The sequence below is a fragment of the Ctenocephalides felis genome, unplaced genomic scaffold, assembly GCF_003426905.1.
Source record: "Ctenocephalides felis isolate EL2017-DRISC unplaced genomic scaffold, ASM342690v1 CF-g0.4_SCAFFOLD_01202, whole genome shotgun sequence".
Lineage (NCBI taxonomy): Eukaryota > Metazoa > Arthropoda > Insecta > Siphonaptera > Pulicidae > Ctenocephalides > Ctenocephalides felis.
This window is the reverse complement of record NW_020537356.1, coordinates 1-21251: the sequence shown is the minus strand read 5'-3', so window position 1 is coordinate 21251 and position 21251 is coordinate 1. Positions and strand designations below refer to the sequence as shown.

The 21251-nt window shown below is 29.3% G+C and overlaps 2 protein-coding genes and 1 long non-coding RNA gene across 3 annotated transcripts; all 3 read right to left on the bottom strand.

The window, feature by feature from the left end:
• Positions 1 to 2016: 2016 nt before the first annotated feature.
• Positions 2017 to 3869, bottom strand: LOC113369274 (dentin sialophosphoprotein-like; the record flags this gene model as incomplete). Its single annotated transcript, XM_026610056.1, has 4 exons — positions 3602 to 3869; positions 3212 to 3514; positions 2299 to 3087; positions 2017 to 2222 (listed from the first exon to the last, which is right to left on the bottom strand). Coding segments are annotated over exons 1-4 (1566 nt in total), but the record flags the coding sequence as incomplete, so codon positions are not given.
• Positions 3870 to 3959: 90 nt separating this feature from the next.
• On the bottom strand, positions 3960 to 6324 carry LOC113369272 (probable basic-leucine zipper transcription factor S). The gene is made up of 2 exons (XM_026610055.1): positions 6300 to 6324; positions 3960 to 4905 (listed from the first exon to the last, which is right to left on the bottom strand). The coding sequence occupies exons 1-2, from the start codon at positions 6306 to 6308 to the stop codon at positions 4186 to 4188; spliced, it is 729 nt and encodes a 242-aa protein (XP_026465840.1). The 5' UTR covers positions 6309 to 6324; the 3' UTR covers positions 3960 to 4185.
• A 7060-nt stretch (positions 6325 to 13384) lies between these two features.
• LOC113369273 lies at positions 13385 to 13874 on the bottom strand. Its single transcript, XR_003366461.1, has 3 exons — positions 13836 to 13874; positions 13639 to 13767; positions 13385 to 13537 (listed from the first exon to the last, which is right to left on the bottom strand). It is a non-coding gene; the product is annotated as an uncharacterized LOC113369273 (long non-coding RNA).
• Positions 13875 to 21251: the final 7377 nt, after the last annotated feature.

Below are 21251 nucleotides of genomic sequence, written 5' to 3'. Positions count from 1 at the left end.
AATTATTTATTAAACAAATGTGTAAAAATGCACTTATCGATCAAAGACGTAGAATGATAAAATGAATAAATGATTCATATATTTTGACAATTTACCTTTCAAAAAAAATAACAATTTATATTAAAAAAATAATCAAAATTATTTATAATGAATATAAGATTAATAATGATGAAGTAGAAGCAAATATAAATAAAAATGAAAACAAAAAAATCAATAAATAACGTTTCTAAAAAAAACTCGTTTTTGTCGTTTTTTGGACAGCGCTCACAGAATCTTAATATAAATGATTCTTTTTATTAACATTTTAACACAGTCTCGTAACAATCGTTTCAATCACAAAAACTTTACTCGTGTATGTTATGAACAACTACTAGATGTAACGAGTTTCAGTCATTAATTCAAGTAAAAACAATTTATATAATATTGCCATTATTATTTCTTCATATCTGATCTTTAACCGATGACGTAATTCAAAGAAGCAAGCAAGTGTGAGAAAGCCAAAGCCAAGTAATTCCTCAATTAAACAAATCAGATACAGCAAATTGCTGGCTCAGGCCAAAAAACAGGTAAATTCCTATCACGATTCCTGGGATAAGAGTTGGGAGACTGAATGACGGGCAAATAGAAATGAAATACAATATTATAAATCATACATTTCATACAAATTGAGATTCAGCTATTTAAATAAAATGAACATAATTGTTATTTGGAAATAAAATTTTCGCTATTGCTAAAATTAATGAATGTCATTTCCTATTGATGTCTTCTTTCAAACATACTTAAAAATATTTAATATTACTATTGACGCCAACACAAAATTTTTGAGAAGGCAGGTCCAGCGGTTTCAGATTCATTGGAAAAAGTAAAAAATGCCATTGGCGGCCAAAAATTATTTGTAGACATATGCACATCAAATTTTCAGATATTTATAAACATAGTACATATGATCGGTGTAGATTCTGATTAAACTTACCATAGGCCTATAATATTTAAAGATGTTATCTCAGAATGTCTACGAAATCTATAGTCGTACAAAGTTTCATCAGACTTGCATAAAAACACAACCCAAAAGATCTTTACCAATTAAAAAAACAGTCGATATCAAGTCACATCGAAAAGTTTTAAAATGTCTAAAATTGGTCCAGCCGTTTTATATCACAAAGACGAAAGAGAGCAAATTGCACCAAATAGGAGAAATGCATAATTAAGAAAGATAATCATAGCATTCTAGATCCTCCCCCCTTGAAGTAATACCTAATGGCAATTCCCGTTGTGACAAGGGGCAAGAAAACCTACACATACTTGTTCCAAATTTAGTCTCGTTCGATTCAGAATGACTTGAAACGTTGAGAAAACGTAAACTTTGTGCTGTCTTACAATCAGTCTTTGTAGACTATCATACAAAATATATCGTCGTACAACGTTTCATCGAATTTCACAAAAAAACAACGCAACAGATCTTTACAAATTAAAAAAAAACAGTCGATATCGAGTCTCATAGAATAGTTTTAAAATTTCTAAAATCGGTCCAGCCGTTTTTTAAAAAAACGTCGACGAAAACTCAAAAATCGGCTCAACATATACATACAAAGGAGAGCGGATGGCACAAATTAGGAGAGAGAAGTATTCTAGATCCTCCCCCATACCTAACAACGATTCCTGTGGAGACAAGTAGGCAAGAAAAAAACTAGACATATACATACACACATACTTATTCCAGATTTGATCTCATTCGATTCATAATGGAACGTCCATTAATCACGTGACCGATTTTTAAGGATTTTTGGATTTTTTAGTCTCAATTGATTTAGAATAACATCACAAATCGCAAAGACATAAAATTAGCAAATCGGATTTTTCTCAAAAGCAAACTTCTCCGGGAAGTTTGAAGTGTGATCGGTTTAAAATTCTGCTAGAAAACATATCTGCTATAAATTTTAAATTATCATAATTAAATGTGATAAAACTAACTATGAGCAGTATACTTATACTATTACAATAAATGAATCTTCTTACCTGAGCATCCGGCAAGGATAAAATCAACGCCCTCCTAATCTCTGCCAACTTGACGCTATCCTGCTCCTCGTCACTATTGGTAGAATGAAATTTAAGATCTGAATCTGTTGTATCAGAAGACGACGTTTCTTGATATTTAATATTCTCTTTATTATCATCAGTATTTTCCGAAAGATCCTTAAACGACGAGTCGCTCGTCGTATCAGCTGGTGGGAACCAAGAAAAATTCATCGCCCGTAAGATTTTCCAAATCCTTAATCTGGATTTTTTCATCCTTGGAACTTGATGAATTCAAGTCTTTATCGCAATCATCGAAAACAGAGTCATCGTCTTCGTTATTACGTTCGAAACTGTCGCCTAAGAATTTATCCCAGGATTCTAAATTGATTTGCCCGGTTTTTAGGAAGTCGTAATTTGGTTTTCTGGGTGATTTTTTAGGACTTTCTGATAAACTGGTCTTTTTGTGTTTCTTAGAAGGCGTGCTTGTTTTGAAGGAATCGATGTCTATCATTTTTGGCTCAATTTCAGGACTAGGAGTTTCATCATTGTACCCAAGGCTGAATGTTCTGTTTAAAATTGTAGGGGTGTTTCTGGTATCACTATTTGTTCTGAATACTTGTTCATCAAACCCCGAATTTTCCTCCAGTATTTGTTCTACGGAATCTTTTTTAGATAAAAAAGATTCATCACTTTTTTCTGTAGTTTTTGATGTTGCGATTGGAGAAGTTTCATGTTGCATATTTGATTCATCAGAAGATTCTGTAGATTTTAATTTATCATCAGAAACATCAGGAACAGATGAACTGACATCACTTTGGACAGGCAGTTTTGCATGCTCCAAAGAAATTGTTCCTAAGTGTTCATCTTTACAACTTTCATTCTGTTTTGGTGATGTCAAATTTTGCAGTTTGTCTTCAGCAGAATCATATGGTTCTTTTGTGTTTTCAGTTACTTTACAGGCGATTTCTTGATCCATGCCACTAGTCACTGATTCTTTATTTGAATCATAAATACCGAAATAATCAGGATCAGAAGTACATCTGGTATCATTTTGACCGGCAGTTTTGCATGCTCCAAAGAAATTGTTTCTAAGTGTTCATCTTTGCAACTTTCATTCTGTTTTGGTGATGTAAAATTTTGCAAGTTGTCTTCAGCAGAATCATATGGTTCTTTAGTGTTTTCATTTACAATTTACAGACAATTTCTTGATCCGTGCTACTGGATACTGCTTTTTTATTTGAATCAGAAACACCAAAATAATCAGGATCAGAAGTACATGTGGTAACATTCTGAACCGGATCCAGAGAAATTTCTGAATTTTCACCTTTACAACTTTCATTCTGTTTTGGTGATGTCAAATTGCGCAATTTGTATTCAGCAGAATCATATGGTTCTTTTGTATTTTCAGTTACTTCACAAACAATATTTTGATCCGTGCCAGTGGACAATTTATTTGGATCAGAAATACCAGCACAATTATTAATTTCTGGTGTTAAGTCTGAAGAAATATTTATATCACTAACCACATAATTGTAATTTTCTACATTTTTGTGAGTTTCTTCTTTATGTTCAACAATTTCTTCACCAACATGAATTTTTGTTGAATCATCTGCCAAATATATATTTGAAGTTGCCTCCTCAGGATTTAGGCTTTCTGATGATATGTTTGAAGTATTCTTTACAAACTTGTGTTTTTCCTGGTTATCTTGGACGTTTTTTGCTTCAATATCACAAATAATATCTTTGCTAACATCAGTGTCCACAATTTTTATGATGTTTTGAGGTTGTCCAGGTACAGTTGATAAAATATTACAATGTTCATTTTCTTTGTTCAAAACTTGTACACTTACCATTTCATCAAACTCATTATCACAATTTACTTTCTCATGAGAAGATACAGTTTGTTCACTCAGTAAATTACCAGTTTCCTTATTAGGAGTTTTTGGAAGATCATTACTTTTTAGTACGGCAATATTATCACTTTCAGGTTTTTGTTTCGTTACCACATTTTCATTATCACAGTTTTTATCATCATTAGACTGATCCAGTTTTTCCAAACTTTTAAAATGATCATTGTTAAACTCCAGTTGCACCTCGGCCAGCGACGAACAACTTCCAGAATCACAGTCACTTTCCCCGCTCAAAACACTTTCTAGACACCTCAACGCCTCATTGACATCGTCTCCTGCACCTGCATTTCCGAAAACCTATCATTCGGAGATTGATTACAGATTGGACAACACCGGCGTTTGAAGAATCTCCAAATGATTTCGTTGTTTGATCATCATTACTGATCTGATTTGTTGCACCTGAAGTACTAGGAACACTTGATAGGTCAACAAAGTTCTGATTAAAATTGATAAAAGCACTACCAGCATTCTGGTAGTTTTCTGAAACCACGTTAAGATTCTGGTTAAGAAAAAGTTCATTCTGATTCTGAATATAACCTTCAGCATTGTTGTTGGCTATATTCTGAATATCCAATTCAGATATCGGCCCATTATTATTATCATTCTCCATATGATCATTGGTTACTATATTTATTATAGCATTGCTAATTATTTGCATATTGCTTCTAATCGAAGCAATATTATCTACTACAGGCCTAGGAGCTTCAATGTTGACCGCATGTTCTGGTGATACAATCGGTTCGTCTATCATAAGATGGTTGTTTTCATTGGAAATTTGGCTAACTAAACCTGAGTTTGAAGATTCAATATTGTTATGAGGTAATACGGGGCTGTCTGGATGTTTCAGTGGTGTTACTTCAGATTGGTTTTCACCGGAACCGTTTTGAGATGTCTGGTTTTGGTTCAGTGGACGGAAAATTGGAAACGGGGATTCAGCATTGACGGTGTGAGTGGCAGAACCTGGCTCATTATTGAACTCCTGGGGAAATAAATAATAAAAAATACAATAATGATATATATATATATATATATATATATATATATATATATTGAGTTTAAAAGTCGGACGTTACATCAAAAATAATATGGGAATTTTTAATTTTAATAAGTTGTCAAAACTATGTATTGACTATTCAAAGTCTAAGATAGAAATGTCACGTTTTTTCTTAAAGCAGTCTTAACATACGTTCAAATTTTACGAGAAATTTAAAAGGCGATGGGATCTTGTCATTTTTTAAGGAATTTTGACACGCTATTTAAGAACCACGTGTTTGTTTCGTTCACGGCCGTGTTGTCGAATCGTTTGTTTATGACCCTGTCGTTATGCAATTGCAAAAACGACCCCTCAGCGAATCTTTTAATTAAGTACTCTTCAAAATGTAAATTTTTGAATTGAAAAAATCTATATTATGATTTAAATTATTTATATGCTCGGTTAACATGGTTTTGAATCGTTTGGTATTTTTTGAGTTATTTTTATGTTGAAAATAGCGTTTACTCAGATTTTGGCTAGTTTCTACAATATAAAAAAGTTCACAATTAGAGCAATTAATCTGGTAAACTAAGTTCCTAAGGAGGCCAGAATTAAACTTAGATTTAATTTGTGTAAAAATGGAACTAAGAGTTGTATCGCAATTTCGACTTTTTTAGCTATTATATGTATTTATAATTTTAATTTTCTAAACTAAAATCTTCCCTTTTTCCTCAAAAAATTATTAATTAAATTTTTCACTTTTTTCATTCCATTTTTTGAAAGTAAATTTTTACTACTTATCCTCTTGTTAAAAATCAAATTGTACATTTAGTAAAAATTTTATTAGACTATTTCTTTGATTCTGAAGAAAAGACATTCAAAAATAAATAAAAATTTAATCATTTTGCCAAAGAAAAAACTAGAATGCTCCAATCCAAAAGTATAAATAATAAATATTCAGAAAACTTTATATATATAAATAAAAATGAATTCGATTGGATCTTTTAAATACTTAATAATTTAACTATATTCATTCAATAATTCATTTATTACTATAATAAGGTTAAGAATAAATGCACTAGAATCACCAAATTAAACTTAGATTATTTTATAACTAAAATAATTAATTGCTCAAACATTCTGATGGGAAATATATTATGAATCATTAACTACCTTAAATTTAAAGGTTTAAATTAATATAATAATTCTATAAGTTTTAAATTAATATTTAATATTTTCTCATATAAACTTCATGCATAAAAAATCTGAGTGCGATTAAATTAATTTCAAATTTTTTTAACAAAAAAAATCAACTTCAGGTAATAAGTTTATAATCACATTTCACATTTAAATATTACCATTTTTTATATCATATTTATACGACTGACAATTCTAATTACCTGTTTCATATTTCCTTGATTCAGCTTTGGTAGCAAAAATAAATAAAAAAACGTATGAAAAATAAATTGCATAAAAAGTTTCTCTAGTAAATAGAAAATCTATGTAGAAAAATATATCTCATAAATTGGTTGATTATAAATTGGTTGTATTAAAATCCTATAAATTGGTTTATTAAAAATATATTTCGTATTAAATATTGATTGTCAAACAAAAGTTTCATATGCATGATGACATAATTTTGTTTATTTATATAAATAGTTAATTTTTTTTTATTAAATACCTTGAAACTTTCTTCCTTTTGCAACACAAACAGCCACCAACAGTCACTAAGGCAGCTCCTAATAAAAATACTGATCCGATAACCCATTTTGATGTAGTGGATTCTGAAAAAAAAAAACGAAATGCTCAGATGAATTCAAAATATAATTAATTGTATTTGGACAAATTATGAAAATGTATATCTTTTAAAACGTTTTATATTAATCCATAAACTTTGATAATTATGGCATACAAGAAAAAGTATCAAATAACTTTATTACTCACTCATAAGATAAAAGTAAAACTACAGCTTGTGCCAAATCTAAATTGCACAATCAGTTTCAATGTTATGATTAAGAAATATATAGGTTCTAGCATCAAATATTAATTTAGAGTTAAAACAAACTAATATAGTTTAACTAGAAAAATATGTTACAATTAGCTAATAAATATAACTGCTACATAATAGAATATTGGCGATTATTTATCTATAATTTTTAGATATAATTATAATTATCTTATTAACTTTACAAGTCATCAGTATAATGATATTATTATGATAAGGCTCATTTCAATATTATACAAATTTTAAAATAATTTAATTTATTATCGAATGCATTTACTATGCATTTTTCATTTTAATAAATTCTAGTTAATTTTAATTACTTTTTAAAAAATATGTAGTTAATAATTTATCACAATAATTGCATTATATTAATTATTTATATATTAATAAATATACTTAAAATTTAATTAGTCTAAATTTGAATATTTGCAAAATTTATTAATAACTAATATAAAGTATTACTTTATTACCTGTTGGTAATGAAATCGGAGAGCTGAACTTATACCTATGATACCTATAGTTATAAAGATTATCCGAAGTAAATTCATGTTTTCAAAAATGTAACACAGCTTCTGAAACAAAATATATATTTTTTAGAATATATTATTAGAATATTACATTAAGTAATCACATGACAATGATAATATAAAGTAATAGACACATTTAAAATAGTGGAAATAATTCTGATAAAATTAAAATATAACATTGGTTTTAATTGGAGTACTCCAATTTCTAAAGCATTGTTAAGAAAAAAATCAAAATAGAATTTTATTAACGTTTTGTTATGCACTGATTAATTAGTATGAATAAATTGCTAAAATTTGCGAATGAAAGAAATTATTTTTTTAATGATAAACATGTCATATATATATATATTATATATATATATATATATATATATATAAATTCATATATATAAAAATAATCACGTTTAGAAATTTATGACCATATTTTCCTCACATTAATATTGAACACTTATATAAAACTAAACATACAAATTACATTATTACAAAAAACAAAATAAATGACTCATTTCACATATTGTTCAAATGTTTATAGTTAAACCGAGAAAAGTAATTATATTTACTCTTGATTGTAATAATTGGATGTTTATAAAAAATAACTGTTCAGAAAATACGACTCATTAGATTCAAAATATAAATTATATATATTTGTTAATATAGAAAAAAAGGTTAATAAAATATTATACGTTTCGACCCTTGATGTGTGTCATCATACAAATGAGAAAACGCGAAATTTTGTTTCGCCTTACTGTTAACATAATTTTTCTGCAGGCACTTTATATCTTCTTTTTCAGGTTTTTTTAAATTTCATTATTTACTAGTTATATTTGTTCTTACAAATTTGAATTTTTGTACTTTTTGTTATTTTCTTGGTTTGACTGTGGAATGATGACACACGTCAAGTATTGAAACATATAATAAATAATTTTTTCTGTATTAGCATTTTTTTATTTAAAATTGGGCTGCAAATAAATAAATAAATGAATATATTCTCACATGTATGTTTAATATTCAGAATTATATATGTTTAAACATTTATATTGTATCGAAGGAAATATAGCTACACTTGAGAAATTCCTAATAGATAATATTACTTGCTAATCGCTTTGATGTACAATTTCAAAGTTTAAAACCCAGACAGAAATGCAATTTTGATCCGAATGCAAAGAATATAATTTGATCATTATCATAGGTATTATTTTAATTGAGAAATAACATTACATGTAATGTACACTTGTAAATTTTCTAAATTAAGGACACATATAAAGAGACTGAAAGAAAATAAAAAATTTGTATATAAATCTAAAAATAGCAGAATCTTGTATTATACATAATAAAGGCAAAATAAAGATTCTAAAATCCATGTGACTAGTGCATCACTGCTATAATTGAATAGTACGTTGGACATATCAATAAAGTTTTGTTGAATTCTATCGTCTGAAAGATTACACGTGATGAGAAATAGATTAAGTTTAGTAGTGACGAGCAACATTTGTATATTTTGTATACTCGACATTATATTTTCTTCTTAAACCTTTCGAAGAATTTCTCCATTTTGTTTAAAAGCATTTTTAAAAGACTAACATTAATAAAATATGACGTCCTACTGACATCTAGCCATAAATGTACAAAATAAAAAAAAACACTAGTTCTATCGTCTTTTGTTTGTTCGGTTCAGTGAAAGTCAATATAACTCAAGCTAATAATTTTGTATTTCTGATGAAATTAAATTCTTATACACATAAATAATATATAGAGCAACTATCTAAGAAAATATAAAACACGAAAGTCCACTTTTGGCTTTCAAGCCGTTTGCAAACTTTTAAGAATTCTGCAAACTAGTCTTCTGCAAACATCAATGTGTAAAATTTTATGTAAACGTGTAAACTATGTGTACAAACAGAGTATACAATTTTTAATTTGATATCTACAAAAAATATAAAAAATGATTACAGCCCTGTTTCAATAATCTTGATGTTTATTTATAATTTATGTACTATACCCTGTGCACTCGTAGTGGAACTTCTTAGATTCTGATTAGATTCAAATTTTATATCCACTTTACATACCTTTGTTACTACACTTTTTACAACAAAGCACAAATATTGCAACAATTTGTTGTTATATAATTATATAACATAAACTTTTAATCACTTTTGCCAAAGAATGAAAATTGAATGTCATTCAATACATTTTTCTCATTGAGACTACTTTTTTGTTTAAACTCTTCGTCTATAATAATGAAAGAAAAATGGTTTGTGAACATTAAATTTTAAAACATACATTGTTCCTTGTGCTACTGTAAATTGTAAGCAATCAATTGTAAAATCATAGATAAGTATGAGTAATACAACACACATATGTAAATAAGATAATGATGTCATTAAAGAAATGGATGAAAATAGAATTTATCACAAATTTAACCAAAACAGTATGAAATGTCACATGGAAAAAAGAGTTTTTTGCTCAGGACCACAAACTTACTATATTACCTTTACCATTTTATTTAACATGTGTTAGACATTATACAAATAAGAATCACCGTCACGATAATAATTTATGTGCGAAACTTTAAAAACATAATATTCATCTCGAGTCTTAAATTATGACACCATAATTGCATTCACTTTCTTTTTCTTAATTAATAATCATAAATTATATAAAATATACTTACAACGACACGCAAACTAGTGCAATATTACATGATGCCTGCTATAATATTTCTATTCTAAAACGTTGAATTGTTTTATTTTCCGTGTTAGGAGTCCGAATTTGTTTGAATTTGAGATAAAATGCACTTTAGATTTAAAATAAAAATGACAAATCGTATATGTTGCACCATTTGTCAAATTCGTTCTTTTTTCGATGTAGCTGTAGTGGTGTATGAGGCAATCGGTGTTGCCCGATGAGGGGATTGAGAATCGCGAATTAATTTCCCGAAGGAGATGTTTATGTTTTTGACAGGTGAGGATATTTACTTTTAATTTTATATTTCGTCGACGTTTCGAGTCATTCTGAATCGTTTGACAATGAGATCGGACAAATTATGTGCACGTATATATGTATAAACTGTATATGTTTTTGTTCGACATTGAAACACAGGGACCAATTCTGCGGTAACATAACGTTGTCATGGCAACGCTATCTTATTTTTAACTTTCTGTAGATTAAGCTATAGTAATCGCAAAAAAATGATTTTTTTATATATCTTCACGTTTCAAAACGTTCTGAACATTTTGGCATACCTTAGGAAAAATGGATGTATGTGTGTGTATGTGTATGTGTACGTGTGTGTATATGTGCGGATACAAATTTTCGTCGACGATTTCGGGAACACGGTTCAACCGATTTGAATAATTCAAAAACATTCGATTCGCATACATAAAGAGACGTGCTGATAAGTTTTTGACAAAGGCAGGTCTAGCCGTTCCGAAGATACGGGGCAAAAACTGCCTAAACCGGTAACTCAGATTTTAAGACAACGGAGCGTCCGATTTGAATAATTCAAAAAACATTTTATCTGTATTGACTAAGCGAAGAACTGATTAAATTTTTGGGAAAGGAGGTTTAGCGGTTTTGGATATCCGGAAGAAAAAGTACAAAAAAATCCATTTGGCGCTCGAAAATCAGATATTTTGTAATTTGAATCGAACGATATGAATGGGTACCAAACAACTTCAAAAATTTTAAAATTAAAAAAAGTCTTCAAAAAATACCAGTATTTCAGAAAAGACATTTTTTTTAACTTCCCCTAGGGCAAGTTATAGTAATCGCAAAAAAAATCGAAAATGAAAATTGTTATATATCTATACGTTTCAATACCTTCTGAACATTTTGGCATACCTTAGAAAAAATGGATGTATGTGTATGTGTATGTGTATGTGTATGTGTGTTTGTGCGTGTGTGCGTGTGTGCGTGTGTACGTGTGTGTGCGGATACAAATTTTCGTCGACAATTTCGGGAACACGGACCAACCGATTTGAATAATTCAAAAAACATTCGATTCGTATTGATAATGAGACTTGCCGATAGTTTTTGGCGAAGGCAGGTCTAGCCGTTCCAAAGATACGGGGCAAAAAGTGCCGAAAACGGTAACTCAGTTTTTAAGAGAACGGAGTGTTCGATTTGAATAATTCAAAAAACATTTACTTGTATTGACAAGATGAAGAATTGATCAAATTTTCATGAAGGCAGGTCTAGCGGTTTCGGAGATCTAACAAAAAAAAATAAAAAAATTGCCATTTAGCGGTCAAAAATTATCATTAGACATATGCACATCAAATTTGGTCTACATAATCGACAGTACCTAACACATCTGTAAAAAAGGGTTATAATTAAATATACTTGTACCATCTTATACACAAATTATTTTTACCATTAATACCCAGTAAACCACAAAACGTAACAAAGCCATGAACGTTACGTAACGCTGGCACGTCCGCACGAATCAGGTACGTAACCTGGGAGGCACACAGAAGCATCTATTTCGCGGGCAAGAACGTAACGGCTGTTTCGTTGCACACTAATACACCGCGGTTACATTTTTGCTACGTATCTAAATTGAATAAAAAAGCGTGTAGGTGTCTTTTATGTTACATACTTATTTAATTAAATTTCCTGCAAATATAGAATACTAATAATAATTTCGGATATTTAGTAATTTTATTAAATATTATCATTTACAATATACATAATTTACATATTACATAGTTAACATTAGAAAACTAAAATTTGATAGTCCATAAAGTGTTAGCCTATAAAAATAATTAATTATTTATTCATAATATGTATTATGTTTAACTCTCTTGGCAACTTCAGTTAAATCAGACTTGGCAAAGTTAAGTCTTGCATTAAATATGTTCAACTCACTTGCATCTGTTAATGTATCTAAAATAGAACCAAACATCTTAGAAACATTGTACACAAATTTTGAATTGAAAACATTGTGAACAAATTAGTCATTTGTGAACATTACCTCTAAACATACTTATTATTTGAAGTTAATGACCATTAATGACTATGTAGTTCCTACGATCATATGACAGAGATAATTATTCCATGAACACACACTCAATTTTCTTGCATTGATTTTATCCTATTAATTTTCAAGATCTGAATTACCTAAAAGTAAAACACTACAAATTAGTACTAAATCATATTAGTTAAAATTCTCTTCATGTAGAACCTTAATATACCAATTCTGTAATGCAAGTTCATCAGGCTCGAAATACTCAACAATTCATGTTCTCTTCAACACTTAATCCATATAATGTGTGATATCCGGTGCATTCTTTGTTTTCCTTCTTGAATGTTTTTAAGTCTTGCTTGTTTCTTTGGTGGCAATTTATCTTCTTGATTAGAGCAAATTTCCCTAGTTTGAATTCCATTTTGGCATAACCCATAGGGGTTATGAGCACTCTTTCTCTACAATTTGAAAAGCAATTTATATCAGTTTTTGCTTAACTGAATAGTTCTGATACTAATGAAATTATAAAGAATATGTATGATACCATATATATTACACTTATCTACCTATAATATTCATATCATATCACTGAATTGAGGTTATGTGATTTTTGACTGGTCTGTCAGAAATTCAATAATTATGTGATAAATCAATTATCACAATACATAAACAGAATTTGCATTGCACATGACCTATATACTGAAAATAACTAATTAGTCATTAATATAATAATTTGTAAATTAAAAAAAAAAACAGTGCAATTATACTCACCTTTGCTGATTCGTATTAAATATGTGAATTTCCTAAAAGTAAAACATTACAAATTAGTACTAAATCATATTAGTTAAATTCTCTTTGTGTAAAACATTAATATACCTATTCTGTAATACAATATCATCACTTAAGAAATACTCCACAATTCATTTTCTTTTTAACACTTAATCTTAATATGTGTTCCTATTTATCGATATGTGTTCTTATTTTTCTTCTCGCATGTTTTCAAGCCTTGCTTGTTTTTTTTTGGTGACAAAGGATTAATAATTTCTAATATATTATCTAACTTTGTATTTATCTTCTCTATTGGAGAAAATTTCCCTAGTTTGAAATCCATTTTCGTAGGGGTTATCAGCACTGTAATTTTCTCTACAATTGAAAACCAACTTATATCAGTTTGTGCTTAGCTAAATAGTTCTGATACTAATAAAACTATAAAAAATGAATATGTATAAAACTATATAACTTACTTCTCTTTATTCATATATCACTGAATTGAGGTTATGTTTCTGACTGGTGTGTTAGAAATTTCAATTATTACATGACAAATCAATTATCACAATACATGAACAGACTTTGCATTGCAGGCGGCCTATATACTGCAAATGACTAAACATTATTATAATAATTTATAAATTAAAATATGTTTCAGTACAATTAGACTCACCTTATTTGCCGGTTTCATATTAAATACTTTTGCAGCTGACTGTTTTAACTAATTTCTACAACTGATTTCGCACTAAATATAAAAGCAATTAATAAATAACGCTTCAATAAAGGAAATATCTTGCATTTCAAACATACACGATAAAATACTCAATTATGCGTCCACGATGCACTGACCGAGTTAACCTATATTTCACTTGACATTTCGATCATAAAACACTTCACGGCTATTTTCAAAGGCTAATCTATGTGACAATGCAACGTACCACGCCACGTACCGACAGAAACGCGTCGACGGTGGTTAAAGGTCGCAACTATACGTAACAGCATCGGTTTTTTTACTTAACATCAGTTTCGAAACGAAAGTTACAAAATGAGTTACGTGGATTTAACTTCTGTGGTTTACTGGGTACGTCTTTTAGATCTTAAAAATTTCCAATCTATTAATTCTTCTGTATAAAAAATATCGGCTCCATATCTTAATGCAAGTAAACGCATAGGAAGTGTTCCTATTCTTACCATAGGTGCTAAATTGTTTTTATTTTTATAAAAATTGGAGGAGAATGCTGTATCTTTATTTCCATTCATTATTATGTCTTGTTTTTATTGTCTTGTCATTTAATTATGATGTTAATTCAAATTAAAACCATTTGAAGTCAATTTTGACATGTTGAACATGTGCAGTTGACAGTTTTCACTTTTGACAGCTGAGAGGTTAACAAGAATTATATTATCAATATTATTTCAATATTGATTTATAAACCATAAACTATAAATTATGTATATATATATATATATATATATATATATTATTTTATTCATATTTTATATTATTACTAAGGCCTTTTAAGCATATTATAATTTCAACAATGTATATTCAGCTCATAGCTATTTCTTACTTATATTGTACAGCCAGTATATTATTATATACTAGCGTTAAAATAAAAAAAATCTTACCTTCATCATCCATTTATCTCTTGTATCTTAAGTAGAATTTGCGGACTGCCTTTTTATCCAAGCTGAAGCATTCAGGCCTGTAGTCATAAGACAATAGTATGACCTGAAAATAATATTTAAGATTAGAGGGTATTGAAGATGTTTATATATATATATATATATATATATATATATATATATATACGAATTATGTATATTGTATATGCAATATTATGTATCAGTTATCAAAGACTTGAATATCCCAACAGATGCATTCGAGACTGTCTTACTTAATTAATTTTGTTGATATTTTGTATACGCTTATTTTGTATGTATATTGTATATTGTATATTGCATGGGTTATATTATATTGCAGATATACTTATATACTAGGTATTATATGTATATTGTATATATCATATTGCATATTGCATGGCCATTGTTATATTTCAGTTATATACTAGCTATTATCCCCAAGACCTGAAAATCCCTACAGGTGCACTCTAGAGTGCCTTACTTAATTTTTTTGGAAATGTTTGTTTCGTATATATGTTGTGTATTACATATTGCATATTGCATGGCCATTGTTATATTTCAGTTATATACTAGCTATTACACCCAAGACCTGAAAATCCCTACAGGTGCACTCTAGAGTGCCTTAATTTTTTTGGAAATGTTTGTTTCGTATGTATGTTGTGTATTACATATTGCATATTGCATGGCCATTGTTATATTTCAGTTATATACTAGCTATTACACCCAAGACTTGAAAATCCCTACAGGTGCACTCTAGAGCACTTAATTTTTTTGGAAATGTTTGTTTCGTATGTATGTTGTATATTGCATATTGCATATTGCATGGCCATTGTTATATTTCAGTTATATACTAGCTATTATCCCCAAGACCTGAAAATCCCTACAGGTGCACTCTAGAGTGCCTTACTTAATTTTTTTGGAAATGTTTGTTTCGTATATATGTTGTGTATTACATATTGCATATTGCATGGCCATTGTTATATTTCAGTTATATACTAGCTATTACACCCAAGACCTGAAAATCCCTACAGGTGCACTCTAGAGTGCCTTAATTTTTTTGGAAATGTTTGTTTCGTATGTATGTTGTGTATTACATATTGCATATTGCATGGCCATTGTTATATTTCAGTTATATACTAGCTATTACACCCAAGACCTGAAAATCCCTACAGGTGCACTCTAGAGTACCTTACTTAATTTTTTTGGAAATGTTTGTTTCGTATGTATGTTGTGTATTACATATTGCATATTGCATGGCCATTGTTATATTTCAGTTATATACTAGCTATTACACCCAAGACCTGAAAATCCCTACAGGTGCACTCTAGAGCACTTAATTTTTTTGGAAATGTTTGTTTGGTATGTATATTGCATATTGCATATTGCATATTGCATGGCCATTGTTATATTTTAGTTATATACTAGGTATTATCCCCAAGACCTGAAAATCCCTACAGGTGCACTCTAGAGTACCTTACTTAATTTTTTTGGAAATGTTTGTTTCGTATGTATGTTGTATATTGCATATTGCATATTGCATATTGCATGGCCATTGTTATATTTCAGTTATATACTAGCTATTATCCCCAAGACCTGAAAATCCCTACAGGTGCACTCTAGAGTGCCTTACTTAATTTTTTTGGAAATGTTTGTTTCGTATATATGTTGTGTATTACATATTGCATATTGCATGGCCATTGTTATATTTCAGTTATATACTAGCTATTACACCCAAAACCTGAAAATCCCTACAGGTGCACTCTATAGCACTTAATTTTTTTGGAAATGTTTGTTTGGTATGTATATTGCATATTGCATATTGCATATTGCATGGCCATTGTTATATTTTAGTTATATACTAGGTATTATCTCCAAAACCTGAAAATCCCTACAGGTGCACTCTAGAGTGCCTTACTTAATTTTTTTGGAAATGTTTGTTTCGTATGTATGTTGTATATTGCATATTGCATATTGCATGGCCATTGTTATATTTCAGTTATATACTAGCTATTATCCCAAAAACCTGAAAATCCCTACAGGTGCACTCTAGAGTACCTTACTTAATTTTTTTGGAAATGTTTGTTTCGTATGTATGTTGTATATTGCATATTGCATATTGCATGGCCATTGTTATATTTCAGTTATATACTAGCTATTATCCCCAAGACCTGAAAATCCCTACAGGTACACTCTAGAGTGCCTTAATTTTTTTGGAAATGTTTGTTTCGTATGTATGTTGTGTATTACATATTGCATATTGCATGGCCATTGTTATATTTCAGTTATATACTAGCTATTACACACAAGACCTGAAAATCCCTACAGGTGCACTCTAGAGCACTTAATTTTTTTGGAAATGTTTGTTTGGTATGTATATTGCATATTGCATATTGCATATTGCATGGCCATTGTTATATTTTAGTTATATACTAGGTATTATCCCCAAAACCTGAAAATCCCTACAGGTGCACTCTAGAGCACTTAATTTTTTTGGAAATGTTTGTTTGGTATGTATATTGCATATTGCATATTGCATATTGCATGGCCATTGTAATATTTTAGTTATATACTAGGTATTATCCCCAAAACCGGAAAATCCCTACAGGTGCACTCTAGAGTGCCTTACTTAATTTCTTAGGAAATGTTTGTTTCGTATGTATATTGTATATTGCATATTGCATTGAAAATTGAAAATTGAAAATAAAAATTGAAAATTGGAAATTGAAAATTGAATATTGAAATTTGAACTTCATTCACTATTTACCATTTGCTATTTATTACCCATGATTGAAAAGGACAGAATTGACAAACTTGCTTTCAACCCTTCGCAGTAGGGATCAGGATTAGGTAAGCAAAACTTAGCGCCAGGGTCCCATATGATCCAGGGAGGGTTCGAGATTAGGTAAGCAAAACTTAGCGCCAGGGTCCCGATCTCACCTTCCCCATTCACACAACTTAGATTGCGGAATAATTATTCAACGCAACAAAGAATGCGGAATGTTAAGGGACAACATTGAAGAATTGAAAACTTGCTTGGCAATACTGTTTATAGAAGGAAATTAAATTTCGAAATTGAATGAGAAGTTAATGAATATTACTTTTGAAATTGAAATCAAATACAAAGATAAAAATAAATACAAATATAAAGTTATTTACCGCATGTAGGAAAGAACACTACTAAGACCTGAAAATCCCTACAGGTGCACTCTAGAGTGCCTTACTTAATTTTTTGGAAATGTTTGTTTCGTATGTATGTTGTATATTGCATATTGCATATTGCATGGCCATTGTTATATTTCAGTTATATACTAGCTATTATCCCAAAAACCTGAAAATCCCTACAGGTGCACTCTAGAGTACCTTACTTAATTTTTTTGGAAATGTTTGTTTCGTATATATGTTGTATATTGCATATTGCATATTGCATGGCCATTGTTATATTTCAGTTATATACTAGCTATTATCCCAAAAACCTGAAAATCCCTACAGGTGCACTCTAGAGTACCTTACTTAATTTTTTTAGAAATGTTTGTTTCGTATGTATGTTGTATATTGCATATTGCATATTGCACGGCTATTGTTATATTTATTTCAGTTAAATACTAAATATTATCCCCAAGACCTGAAAATCCCTACAGGTGCACTCGAGAGTGCCTGGCGTATTTATTTTTGTATACGCCCTTTTTGTAATGCATTTTGTACATTTCATGGCCATTATTGTTATATTTCAATTCTATACTTATATATTGTATATGTATATTGTATATTACATATTGCATATTGCATATTGCATATTGCATGACTATTGTTATATTTCAGTTATATGCTTATTTTGTTTATAGTTATTTTCTATATCGCATGGTCCCTATTATATTTTGGTTATATACTTATATACTAGGTCTTATCCCTAACACTTGCAAATCCGTACATTTCACTCGACTACTTAATTATTTTGGTATATGCTTATTTTTTATATAGTTATTTTCTATATCGCATGGTCACTATTATATTTTGGTTATATACTTATATACTAGGTCTTATCCCTAACACTTGAAAATCCGTACATTTCACTCGACTACTTAATTATTTTGGTATATGCTTATTTTGTATATAGTTATTTTTCTATATCGCATGGTCACTATTATATTTTGGTTATATACTTATATACTGGTCTTATCCCTAACACTTGCAAATCCGTACATTTCACTCGACTACTTAATTATTTTGGTATATGCTTATTTTTTATATAGTTATTTTCTATATCGCATGGTCATTATCATATTTCTGACTTTAAATAATAGATAGATAAGATACAATAAAAAAATCCTACCTTTGCAGCATCTTCATTCACTTATCTCTTGTATTATAAGGAGAATTCTTAGACTGCTTTTTTTATCCAAGCTGTAGCATTCAGGCTGTAGTAATAGGACGATAATATGACCTGAAAATAATATTCAAAGTTAGAGTTTATTGAAAATTTATATATATATATATATAACATTTATGTATTTATATATTTATTTTGTATATTGCATGGCCATTATTATATTTCAGTTTTATACTTATAAACAAAGACCTAAATATCCGTACATTTGCACTCAGGGTGCCTTACTAATTATACGCTTATTTTGCACGCATTTTTATATTACATATTCATTATTATTATATTTCAATTCTATACTTATATACTAAGACCTGAAAATCCCTACAGGTGCACTCGAGAGTGCCTGACGTATTTATTTTGTATACGCCCCTCTTTGTAATGCATTTTGTATATTTCATGGCCATTATTGTTATATTTCAATTCTATACTTATATACTAAGACCTGAAAATCCCTACAGCTGCACTCGAGAGTGCTTGGCGTATTTATTTTTGTATACGCCCTTTTGTAATGCATTTTGTATATTTCATGGCCATTATTGTTATATTTCAATTCTATTATTATATACTAAGACCTGAAAATCCCTACAGGTGCACTCGAGAGTGCCTGGCGTATTTATTTTTGTATACGCCCTTTGTGTAATGCATTTTGTATATTTCATGGCCATTATTGTTATATTTCAATTCTATACTTATATACTAAGACCTGAAAATCCCTACAGGTGCACTCGAGAGTGCCTGGCGTATTTATTTTTGTATACGCCCTTTTTGTAATGCATTTGGATATTTCATGGCCATTATTGTTATATTTCAATTCTATACTTATATACTAAGACCTGAAAATCCCTACAGGTGCACTCGAGAGTGCCTGGCATATTTATTTTTGTATACGCCCTTTTTGTAATGCATTTTGTATATTTCATGGCCATTTTTGTTATATTTCAATTCTATACTTATATACTAAGACCTGAAAATCCCTACAGCTGCACTCGAGAGTGCTTGGCGTATTTATTTTTGTATACGCCCTTTTTGTATATTTCATGGCCATTTTTGTTATATTTCAATTCTATACTTATATACTAAGACCTGAAAATCCCTACAGCTGCACTCGAGAGTGCTTGGCGTATTTATTTGTGTAATGCATTTTGTATATTTCATAGTCACATATATTTGGTATATACTTATATACTAGGTCTTATCCCTAACACTTGCAAATCCGTACATTTCACTCGACTACTTAATTATTTTGGTATATGCTTATTTTGTATATAGTTATTTTCTATATCGCATGGTCACTATTATATTTTGGTTATATACTTATATACTAGGTCTTATCCCTAACACTTGCAAATCCGTACATTTCACTCGACTACTTAATTATTTTGGTATATGCTTATTTTGTATATAGTTATTTTCTATATCGCATGGTCACTATTATAATTTGGTTATATACTTATATACTAGGTCTTATCCCTAACACTTGCAAATCCGTACATTTCACTCGACTACTTAATTATTTTGGTATATGCTTATTTTGTATATAGTTATTTTCTATATCGCATGGTCACTATTATATTTTGGTTATATACTTATATACTAGGTCTTATCCCTAACACTTGCAAATCCGTACATTTCACTCGACTATTAATTATTTTGGTATATGCTTATTTTGTATATAGTATTTTCTATATCGCATGGTCACTATTATATTTTGGTTATATACTTAATACTAGGTCTTATCCCTAACACTTGCAAATCCGTACATTTCACTCGACTACTAATTATTTTGGTATATGCTTATTTGGATATAGTTATTTTCTATATCGTGGTCACTATTATATTTGGTTATATACTATATTTACTAGGTCTTATCCCTAACACTTGCAAATCCGACATTTCACTCGACTACTTAATTATTTGGTATATGCTTATTTTGTATATAGTTATTTTTCTATATCGCATGGTCATATCATATTTCTGACTTATAAATAATAGATAGATAAGATACAATAAAAAAATCCTACCTTTGCAGCATCTTCATTCACTTATCTCTTGTATTATAAG